Source organism: Odontomachus brunneus, unplaced genomic scaffold (genome assembly GCF_010583005.1).
Source record: "Odontomachus brunneus isolate Ranch 3 - 2012 unplaced genomic scaffold, Obru_v1 Obru_scaffold_154, whole genome shotgun sequence".
Taxonomy (NCBI): Eukaryota; Metazoa; Arthropoda; class Insecta; order Hymenoptera; family Formicidae; genus Odontomachus; species Odontomachus brunneus.
Window position 1 is genome coordinate 150,848 of NW_022639604.1, and position 12,457 is coordinate 163,304.

Here is a 12,457-nt window from a genome sequence, read left to right on the forward strand (position 1 = left end):
ATGTATTGGAAGGACATGGGAAGGAGTGCGGTGAGCTGTTGGTATTACTGAACATGAATATAGACAATATGACCAGCGACATAATAGAGAATTGGATTATTCTACATAGGAAATTCTGCGAATTTCCTCGTTATAAAGATTTTCATGATAATGTTACATTTATTAATAGCTATGTACTCAGTAGAAAACCATATACTCTTCGTAAGATGTTAGATGATCCTAATTCAACTCTTGTCTGGACATTCGAGCAATATGTATATTCTGATGCTGTATCCAATCCGCTAACATTATTCTACGCGTTGGAAGAATCAAATATATTATATGATACAATGATGACGAATAAATACATTGTTCATCTTATAGACGAAAACAGAATTGATGTAATGTCTTTGCAAATTTGGCATATTTCCTTACATTTCTCTAGAAGAATAAAGGAATTGCATATTGTACTTATAAAATCGCCAATTTTCGAATCGCGCGATCTAGGATCTGTTTGTGGAACGTGCCGTCAATTTCATCAGAAACTTTATGTTAAAAATGTATCAGAAACGTACTACACGTATGTACGCTCAGAGTCGTATGAGCAACCAAATGTGATTATACTTCAAACACGAATTAGTTCCATGGGAACATGGCTTGGATCTATAACAGCAATAATAGCTCAAAAGTGCCCATTACTTTTAACCGCTGACACGGAAATGACAGTGAAAGGAAATATAAATAAAATAGAAGAGGTAACAGGTGAAACTAAAAAACGCTTGTACAGAAAAAATAAATTCCGCGGGTGTAGGCCATATAGAAACTATGTAACTGGTGGATGTTGTTACCGAAATGCGTATTTTATTATGTATTTATGAATTTAAATTACATGACCGACCCAGTCAAATGTTGAAGGTAATATATTATTTGATGCTATCTTCATTTTGATATAGTTGATGATACACAATTTTTAATAATATTCGAAAATATATAAGAAATGTTTTACTGGTGTATATATTCAAGCGTAAACAGTATTTTGTTTCTCATATTTTCAAAATATATAATAGCATTGTTGTCTTACTATAATTGTCTATACATCTATATATAACTCGCATACAAGTTTCTGTTATATTCTGTGAGTTACCGAGCTTTGCGCGTTATATCGAAATAAATGTTGCTAATAACATACTCATGAACGTCATTACTAAGACATATCGCGACGAGTATAGGCGAAATAATAACTCTTGATAATCCATACACAGAATATAAATATAATCAGTTTTTCCATCCAAACGTTTGTCATGTTTGCAAACTGCCCAGCACAAATTTGATAACTTTGTTTTCAATGATTTCTTATTGTTATAAGAACCATGAGGAGATATATGGGAGCTCACCCCTGGAATTCTGCAGAGACCTAGCAAGTATCACATGTGACAAATCGGAATGGAACATATATCGTAATTGGGAAGAATAGAGAGAAGCACGAAAGGAAATTTTAATAAGTATAAATCTGTCAGGCATACATCCGTACGTAATAGATGTGACATTATGCGCAAAATCGTGTTATAAGTGTCGCCGATAGATAAACATGAAGCCCTGCGTCATTTGCTATTCAGCTAATTTTTGTGATGAACATCAAATGTTATGTAATCTAGGACATAATAATCACTGCGAGAAGCTGTTACCATTACTGAACATTAGTATCCCCTCTATGAATAGCAATATTTTACAATTATGTCTAAACAAACTCACGTTCATCACATTTTCTGATGCTAGAACTTATCATAACATAATTACATTTATTAACAGACATTTAGTAATGGAATATCTAGAGAATAATAGAAAAACAACTTTACTTTCCTACTCAAACTTTCTGGTCATTAGAACATTACCTATGTGATCGTAATACTTGACATAAATATGTGCTTAATAAGATCATGGTTCGAAACGGTAACAACAACACTAGTACACAAATTCATTGCCCATTACTTTTAATCTTTTAATCTTTTAATCTACAATGGATTGCATTACACAAAATATACAATAACAACTTGTACAACAAGAAATCGATTGTACAGAGAAAATAAATTCTGTTGTTGTAGGCTATGTAGAAGACATGTGACTAGTGGATTTACCGAAATGCGTATTTAATTTATTATTCATGAATTTACATCGACCTAATTAAAGACTGAAAGTCATTAGTTGCTTGATCATTGCTTTAATTTAGTATAGTATATTGTATAGTATTTTTGTGTAGTATAGTACAGTATAGTATTGTTCATTTTAGTATAGTAATTTTGTGGACGCACCTGTCTATTCTTAACGATATTCAGATAAATAATACATATCTTCCTAAGCTATATATTTAGTCGTAAATTAATAGTATTTTTTCTTACATTCCTGAAATATGTAAAACATATTTACGTGAGGTAATAAAATGATTGCACATCGTATCTTAAATTTTATATTTCGCATAATATTCGCATACTACTCACTAGTTATAGATATATTCCGCAATTCTGTACCCAGCTATATGTGACTGTTTTGTAAGTCCCTTTTTAATCGTCCGTGTTCTACATGTGATAAGTGATAGAAATAATTGCGATATATTTTATGCTGATTATATTCTTATATTCTTCAAATTATAGTTTGTAACTAAAATCTGTAGCTCGTTACATCGACTTTTACAATTTGAATTATGGAAATTTGTCGAAGCGCATAGAAGTATCTGAAACTATTAGTGTCTTAAAGGTTATCACCGATTATTGTAAAATTAATAAAAGTTTAATCATAATCGCTAATACAATATAGATTTTTTGATAGTAGACATTCATTAGTAAATATATATTAAGATTCTTTCTCTTTTTTGTAAATGTGTAGCATATGCACACTTTATTTCAAAAAGTATTGAGCACTTTTCCAATGCATTCCTGAATATAACTAATTATCTAATAAATGATAGAACTTAACTTCATGCAGTCACTTAAAAATCAGTTCTTTCGTTGTGTTGGCTATCGAGTAAAATGTATCGGAGAAAAATTGTTCATACTGTGTTGAAACGAAGTGTATATATGATTCGATAGTATTATCTGTTTTATATCGCCTACTGTTGCATTAGTTTACAGTCAGTAGCAGTAAATATATGATAAGCAGTTAGTTAGCAGTAAGTATATGATAAGATAATTTTCTGGGCGCATTATAAAGTTTCATTATTAACATAATGCTACAACTAGTCACGCTGAGAGTAATATATTTTAATTCTTATTTGTGGGACCCACAATGTATTGTGAAGTGTAGATGTATAGAAATAAACATGATTTCACGGAAATAAATTTTATATTACACAAATATATTTTCATGTATTTGTTCTCAGTACGTCTGCCAACTAGTCATAGCTAATTTGCGTCACTAATTTGTACATGATTGTCGCAGTTAAATAACCTGGACTGCACTCATTAAAAAGAATGGTTGATTTCAGAATGATGGGACTACACCTATTACGATGTACAAAATTCATTTTTTACATATCGTTAATATTTTCCAAAACAAAATTTTTGACGTACAAATTTTTTTATACACAATTATATTTAACTATGTAAAGTCAAATAGCAGCATACAAATTTATGTATAATGTTACATGATTATATATAATTTTACACAATTTTATTTATAATTTTGTATGATGCTACCTAATGCTGCTTTTATAAATAATTATATATATAATCTCTCATTAAATATAATTATATATAAATATACCTAATTATTATATAAATATATGATAATATAGCAGATAATATTCCTCAATTAACTTTCGTATGTCTTATATTAAAATAAAATATTTGTATATAACTTAAACACTTGTTAAATAAATGCTCTGTTACATCCTTAAAAATATATATATTATTCGATAATGAAGCGTTAATATTTAAAACAGGTTAAAACAGATTATTATTTAATATAATATTCCACAAGTTTTTAGAAGTTTTGATTATTGAGTAGGTTGTTTTAAATCGTTTGCTTCAGATTAATCATAATAATATTTTGTTGAAAATTGAGAAGCAATAGTGTAATCACTAATGCACTAATATTTATTATACCAACATTTGTTGCATACCTAATGTTCATCCGTCCTTTCAATACTTGCGAATAATATAATATTATAATATTCTGTAGCATATAATATACTATAAAAATACAATATGTAAGTCTTTGGAACACATAGTTAGAGCTATTTACGTCACCGTCTGTCGCTTCATTATCAACGTTAAGGAACCATTACCGTTATTACAATATGTAAAACTGATAGCTTCAGATAAAAAGAAATTTTTATTTAATTTATTTAAAGTGATCATTATTGTACATTACCAAGATACTACAAGTTTTCGCTGGAAATTATCACAAATTTACTAAAGTATCTTTCTTGATAAACTTTGCAGTATATATTCAGTCTTCCAGCAAGATTTTCATAAGGAATATATCATATCGTTTCCCTACACTAACGAATATTTCTAGTTCGTCCTATCGATATTTGCAATTTATTTGTCAACAACTTTTTCAATATAAACATATTATATTAATGTCCCGTGTATCATTATAGTTTAAATATCTATATCGAATCCGTATAAATGTTTCCATGACAAGCCGTGAGTTGCCGCGTTTTGCAAATTATTTTGAATCCAATATTACAAACACAATTCACAAATGATAATCAATAATACATAGATCGATGAATAACGGAAAAGTAATAGGTTATATTGAACTGCTCACGAAACAAAAATATAATCAATTTTTCAATCCAAACGTTTGTCATGTTTGCAAACTTTCCAGCGGAGACTTGATAACGTATAATTACTGCAATATGATTTCTTATTGTTCCGAGTAGCATAAGGAGATGCATAGAAATTCACACTCGGAAATCTGCATAGCTGTGGCAAGGATAACAACAGACAAATATTTCTCGGATACGTATCCTAGCTTGGAACATTGGATAGCATCACGAGACGACATTTTACAACGAATACTGCCTAGTCTGTCGCGTTACGTATGCCAGTACCAAAAGGAGATGATATTATGTGCAAAGTCGTGTTATGTGTGTTACCGACAGATAAACAAAAGTCTTTGCAATATTTGCTATTCAGCCAATTTTTGTGATGATCACCAAATGGAATTTAGTTATTACATGGGTAGGACTGCGGTGAGTTGTTACTATTACTGAACACGAATATAGCCGATATTATCCGCGACATGCAGGAGTTCATGATTCATAAAAGAAGAAAGTTTTCCTAAAGAGATATATTTTCAGGACAATATTACATTTATTAATGGCTATGTACACAGAAATGATCGACATACTCCTAAGATGTTAGATGATCCTAATTCAACTCTTGCCTGGACATTAGAGCAATATGTATATTCTGAGGTTGCATCCGAATCGCTGACATTATACTACGCGTCAAATTTATTATCTGTTACACTCAATGCACGTAAATACATTGTTCAACTTATAGATGCAAATAGAATAGATGTAGTATCTTTACAAATTTAGCATATTTTCTTACGTTACTTTACGATAAAGGAATTGCATATTGTACTTATCCAGTTGCCAATATTCGAATCGCGCGATCTATGTTCTGTTTGTAGTACGTGCCATAGTAATAATGCGTCACTTGATATTCAGCTAATTTTTTGGTGATCTCCAAATGCTATGTAATCTAGAACATATCGATCACTACAAAGAACTGTTACTATTATTAAACGTTAAATTCGTCTGTATGTGTAGCAATAATTTGCAACTCTATCTAAACAAACTCATGTTAACCACATTTCGTGATGCTAGACATTAACATAACATGACTACATTTATTAACAGATATTTAATAATGGAAGATCTAGATAATATTAAAAAAAGAATTTTCTTATCCAAACTTTATGGTCAAACATTATATATGTGATAGTAATACCTGACATAAATATGCTTGATAAGAACATTGTTTGAAACTGTAACAACCATACTAGTACAAATTCATTGTGCATTTACTTTTAATCTTTCAAACTTGGATTGCAATACGCAAAATAGACAAGAAGTAACAGGTACAAAAAGAAATCGATCGTATAGATATAATAAATTCTGCAGTTGGCCATATAGAAACCATGTGACTAGTGGATATACTGAAATGCGTAATTAATTAATTATTCATTAATTTAAATCATATAACCGAATCAGTCAAAGCTTGAAGGTCAGGAGTTAGTTGATCATTGCCTTAATTTTAGTTCAGTATATTGCTTTAAACGCCCCTGTCTATTCTTAACGATATTCAAATAAATAATACATATCTTTCTAAGGTTTAGATCAGTTGCAAATTGATAGTATTTTATTTCTTACATTCCTGAAATATATAAAACATGTTTACGTGAGGTAATAAAATGATTGCACATCGTATCTTAAATATTATATTTCGTATACTAATCAGTAGTTATAAATACCATATTCCATAATTTTGTACTCAGCTATATGTAATTGTTTTGTAACTCCCTTCTTAATCGCCCGTGTTCTGCAAGTAACAGACATAATTGCGATATATTTTATACAGATTACATTTTTATGTCCTTCATAGTATAGTTTACAACTAAAACCTGTAGCTCGTCACATGGACATTTACAATTTAAATTATGGAAATTTGTCGAGCAGTATAGAAGTATTTAAACCTATTAATGTCTTAAGGGTTATCACCGAATTATTGTAAAATGAATACAACGTGTAATCATAATTATTAATAAAATATGGATTTTAAGCATATACAATTATTTGTAAATATATCCTACGATTCTCCCTCATGTTTTTTGTAAAAATATAGTATATGTACACTTTGTTTCAATATACTTTCAGCATTTTCCCGATGCATTCCTGAATGCAGCTAATGATCGAATAAATGATATAATTTAACTGCATGCGATAACTTGAAGATCAGTCCTTTTGTTGTGTTGACTATCGAGTAAAATGTATCGAAGGAAAATAGTTTATAATTTCTTCAAACAAAGTGTATATATGATTCTATAAAGTTATCTGTTATATGTCGCCTACTCTTGCATCAGTTTTCACGAGTAACAGTAAGTATAGCATAAAACATTTTACTAGGCACATTATAAAAATGCTTTATGAGCATAATAATACAACTAGCCATACTGAAAAAAATATATACTTCAATATTTGTAGGAAGAAAAATATATTCTATAGTATACGCATATAGAAATAAATTTTATTTCACAGAAATATAATTTTGTGTCTCATAAATATATTTTCAAGTATTTGTTCTCCGTTTCTCTATCAACTAAATATAGCTAATTGGCATCACAAATTTCTCTGTGATTATCGCAATTAAATAACGTGGACCGTAGTCCTTTAAAAATGGTTGATTACCAAATGATGTCCGCTTTTAGCATATCGTTAATGTTGTGCAAATCGAAATTTTTACTCGTAAAAATTTTTTTATATACAATCATATATAACTATATAAAATCAAATGGCAGCACGTTAAATTATGTATAATTAGTTACATTAATTATACATAATTTTACACGACTTTGTTCATAATTTTGTATGAGGCTGCCTAATACTGCTTATTTATAATTATATATATAATCGCTTATTAAATATAATTATATATAAATTATATATAAATATATATATATAATTATATATAATTATATATATTATATAATTATATATTATATTAAATTATATATAAATGTACCTAATTTATATATGAATATATACGATTATACAGCAGTTAATATTCCTCAATTGACTTTGGTTTGTGTGTGTCTTTTATTATATATAATATTATATTTGTATATCTTAATCATTTATTTAAATAAAACTCTGTTTTGCCGTTAAAAAGGATCCATGTTTTTCGATAAAAAAGCATTCATATTTAAAACAGGGTAAAACAGGTTAATATTTAAAATAATATTTCAAAACCTTTTTGAAGTTTTGATTATTGAGTAAGTTGTTTTAAACCGTTTCTTGTTCAGATTAATCATAATAATATTTCGTTAAAAGTTGAGAAGCAGTGGTGTAATCAATGATGCACTAATATTTATTATATCAATATTTGTCGCATATCTGATGTTGATCCACCATTTCAATGTTTGTGAATAAATATATTATTCACAATATTCTGTAACATATAATATACTATGTTACGGTACACTATGCAAGTCTTAAAAATACATAATTAGATCCATTTAGATAACCGTCTGTCGCTTCATTTTCAACGTTAAGTAATCCCTACCGTTAGCAAAACAATAGAAAACTGAAGACTTCGGATAAAAAGAAATTTTTATTTAATGGATTAATTCATTTAAAATGATCATTAAAGAATATTACAAAAATATTACTAGTTTATATAATATTATTAGTTTTCACTGAAAATTATCACAAATATACTAATATCTTTCTTTGTAGTATATTATCAGACTTTCAACAAGATTTTCATAAGAAATATATCATATTGTTTCCCTACACTAACGAATATCACTATTTCGTGTCATACGGATATTTACAATATATTGTCAACATCTTTTTCGATATAAACGTATTGTATCCGTTATAATGTCCCGTGTACTATTATTGTTTAAATGTCTATATCTAATCAATATAAATATTTCTGACACTAGCTGAGTTGTCCAGTTTCGCGCATTACTCTGAAGTAAATATCACAAACAGTATTCATATAAATAATAATTAATAATACTTATAACGATGAACGACGGAAAAGTAATGACTTTTCATGGACCATACACAGAAGACAAATACAACCAGTTTTTCAATCCAAACGTTTGTCATGTTTGCAAACGTCCCAGCGGAGACTTGCTAACGTGTAATCTCTGCAATTTGATTTCTTACTGTTCAGAGGAGCATAAGGAGATACACAGAATCTTACACTCGGAATTCTGCATAGCTGTGGCAAAGATAATAACAGAAAAATCTTTCTCGAATACGTATCCTAGCTTGGAACATTGGATAGCATCACGGGACGATATTTTACAACGAATACAGCCTAGTTTGTCACGTTACGTATACCAATACGAAAAGGAGATGATATTATTTGCAAAGACGTGTTATGTATGTTACAGACAGATAAACATAAGTCCTTGCAACACTTGCTATTCAGCCAATTTTTGTAATGATCACCAAATAGAATGTAGTGTATGGGAAGGACATGGGGAGGAGTGCGGTGAGCTGTTGGTATTACTGAACATGAATATAGGCAATATGACCAGCGACATAATAGAGATTAGCATTTATCAAAATAGGAAATTCTGCGACTTTCCTCGTTATAGAGATTTTCATGACAATATTACATTTATTAATAGCTATGTACTCAGTACACATCCATATACTTTTCGTAAGATGTTAGATGATCCTAATTCAACTCTTGCCTGGACATTCGAGCAATATGTATATTCTGATGCTGTATCCAATCCGCTAACATTATTCTACGCGTTGAATGAATCAAATATATCATATGATACAATGATGACGAATAAATACATTGTTCATCTTATAGACGGAAACAGAATTGATGTAATATCTTTGCAAATTTGGCATATTTTCTTACATTTCTCTAGAAAAATAAAGGAATTGCATATTGTACTTATAAAATCGCCAATTTTCGAATCGCGCGATCTAGGGTCTGTTTGTGGAACGTGCCGTCTATATAAACAGAAACTTTATGTTAAAAATGTATCAGAAACGTACTACACGTATGTACGCTCAGAGTCGTATGAGCCACCAAATGTGATTATACTTCAAACACGAATTAGTTCCATGGGAACATGGCTTGGATCTATAACAGCAATAATAGCCCAAAAGTGCCCATTACTTTTAACCGCTGACACGGAAATGACAGTGAAAGGAAATATAAATAAAATAGAAGAGGTAACAGGTGAAACTAAAAAACGCTTGTACAGAAAAAATAAATTCCGCGGGTGTAGCCCATATAGAAACTATGTAACTGGAAGATGTTGTTACCGAAATGCGTATTTTATTATGTATTTATGAATTTAAATTACATGACCGACCCAGTCAAATATTGAAGGTAATATATTGTTTGATGCTATCTTCATTTTGATATAGTTGATGATACACAATTTTTAATAATATTCGAAAATATATAAGAAATTTTTTTACTGGGGTATATATTCAAGCGTAAACAGTATTTTGTTTCTCATATTTTCAAAATATATAATAGCATTGTTGTCTTACTATTATTGTCTATACATCTATATATAACTCGCATAAAAGTTTCTGTTATATTCTGTGAGTTACCGAGCTTTGCGCGTTATATCGAAATAAATGTTGCTAATAACATACTCATGAACGTCATTACTAAGACATATCGCGACGAGTATAGGCGAAATAATAACTCTTGATAATCCATACACAGAATATAAATATAATCAGTTTTTCCATCCAAACGTTTGTCATGTTTGCAAACTGCCCAGCACAAATTTGATAACTTTGTTTTCAATGATTTCTTATTGTTATAAGAACCATGAGGAGATATATGGGAGCTCACCCCTGGAACTCTGCAGAGACCTAGCAAGTATCACATGTGACAAATCGGAATGGAACATATATCGTAATTGGGAAGAATAGAGAGAAGCACGAAAGGAAATTTTAATAAGTATAAATCTGTCAGGCATACATCCGTACGTAATAGATGTGACATTATGCGCAAAATCGTGTTATAAGTGTCGCCGATAGATAAACATGAAGCCCTGCGTCATTTGCTATTCAGCTAATTTTTGTGATGAACACCAAATGTTATGTAATCTAGAACATAAGAATCACTGCAAGAAGCTGTTACCATTACTGAACATTAGTATCCTTTTTATGAATAGCAATATTTTACAATTATGTCTAAACAAACTCACGTTCATCACATTTTCTGATGCTAGAACTTATCATAACATAATTACATTTATTAACAGACATTTAGTAATGGAATATCTAGATAATAATAGAAAAACAACTTTACTTTCCTACCCAAACTTTCTGGTCATTAGAACATTATCTATGTGATCGTAATACTTGACATAAATATGTGCTTAATAAGATCATGGTTCAAAACGGTAACAACAATACTAGTACAAATTCATTGCCCATTACTTTTAATCTTTTAATCTTTTAATCTACAATGGATTGCATTACACAAAATATACAATAACAACTGGTTCAACATGAAATCGATTGTACAGAGAAAATAAATTCTGTTGTTGTAGGCTATGTAGAAGACATGTGACTAGTGGATTTACCGAAATGCGTATTTAATTTATTATTCATGAATTTACATAATCGACCTAATTAAAGGCTGAAAGTCATTAGTTGCTTGATCATTGCTTTAATTTAGTATAGTATATTGTATAGTATTTTTGTGTAGTATAGTACAGTATAGTATTGTTCATTTTAGTATAGTAATTTTGTGGACGCACCTGTCTATTCTTAACGATATTCAGATAAATAATACATATCTTCCTAAGCTATATATTTAGTCGTAAATTAATAGTATTTTTTCTTACATTACTGAAATATGTAAAACATATTTACGTGAGGTAATAAAATGATTGCACATCGTATCTTAAATTTTATATTTCGCATAATATTCGCATACTACTCACTAGTTATAGATATATTCCGCAATTCTGTACCCAGCTATATGTGACTGTTTTGTAAGTCCCTTTTTAATCGTCCGTGTTCTACATGTGATAAGTGATAGAAATAATTGCGATATATTTTATGCTGATTATATTCTTATATTCTTCAAATTATAGTTTATAACTAAAATCTGTAGCACGTTACATTGACTTTTACAATTTGAATTATGGAAATTTGTCGAAGCGCATAGAAGTATCTGAAACTATTAGTGTCTTAAAGGTTATCACCGATTATTGTAAAATTAATAAAAGTTTAATCATAATCGCTAATACAATATGGATTTTTTGATAGTATACATTCATTAGTAAATATATATTAAGATTCTTTCTCTTTTTTGTAAATGTGTAGCATATGTACACTTTATTTCAAAAAGTATTGAGCACTTTTCCAATGCATTCCTGAATATAGCTAATTATCTAATAAATGATAGAACTTAACTTCATGCAGTCACTTAAAAATCAGTTCTTTCGTTGTGTTGGCTATCGAAAAAATGTATCGGAGAAAAATTGTTCATACTGTATTGAAACGAAGTGTATATATGATTCGATAGTATTATCTGTTTTATATCGCCTACTGTTGCATTAGTTTACAGTTAGTAGCAGTAAATATATGATAAGCAGTTAGTTAGCAGTAAGTATATGATAAGATAAATTTCTGGGCGCGTTATAAAGTTTCATTATGAACATAATGCAACAACTAGTCACGCTGAGAGTAATATACTACTGTGTCCAAAAAGTAAGGTGACATTGCATTTATTTC

General features: G+C 29.4%; 3 protein-coding genes across 5 annotated transcripts in view; all 3 read left to right on the forward strand.

Annotated features, from left to right (window-relative positions):
- Positions 1-3,270, forward strand: part of LOC116850759 — a 3,948-nt gene extending 678 nt beyond the window's left edge. The window contains exons 2-3 of the mRNA XM_032829397.1: positions 3-894; positions 1,346-3,270. Coding sequence (XP_032685288.1) covers positions 3-857 — 855 coding nt within the window. The 3' untranslated portion in view covers positions 858-894; positions 1,346-3,270. The remainder of the gene's footprint in view (positions 1-2; positions 895-1,345) is intronic.
- A 1,327-nt stretch (positions 3,271-4,597) lies between these two features.
- On the forward strand, positions 4,598-6,704 carry LOC116850746. Its single transcript, XM_032829374.1, has 2 exons — positions 4,598-5,173; positions 5,282-6,704. The coding sequence occupies exons 1-2, from the start codon at positions 4,871-4,873 to the stop codon at positions 5,522-5,524; spliced, it is 546 nt and encodes a 181-aa protein (XP_032685265.1). The 5' UTR covers positions 4,598-4,870; the 3' UTR covers positions 5,525-6,704.
- A 1,934-nt stretch (positions 6,705-8,638) lies between these two features.
- The window catches only part of LOC116850725, a 16,638-nt gene continuing 12,819 nt past the window's right edge, over positions 8,639-12,457 (forward strand). For 2 of the 3 annotated variants that reach the window (XM_032829333.1, XM_032829336.1), the window contains exon 1: positions 8,639-10,079. In XM_032829333.1, coding sequence (XP_032685224.1) covers positions 8,741-10,042 — 1,302 coding nt within the window. In that variant the 5' untranslated portion in view covers positions 8,639-8,740 and the 3' untranslated portion in view covers positions 10,043-10,079. Of the gene's footprint in view, positions 10,080-10,531; positions 10,781-12,457 lie in introns of those variants that run through there. The other variant, XM_032829334.1, reaches the window with a different exon arrangement.

Bases quoted from the DNA above. Each gene is read 5' to 3' on its own strand.
- LOC116850746 (XM_032829374.1), top strand. From the start codon at position 4,871: ATGCATAGAAATTCACACTCGGAAATCTGCATAGCTGTGGCAAGGATA. The intron at 5,174-5,281 runs GTGAGTTGTTAC...ATATATTTTCAG, and splicing joins ATTACATGGGTAGGACTGCG to GACAATATTACATTTATTAA.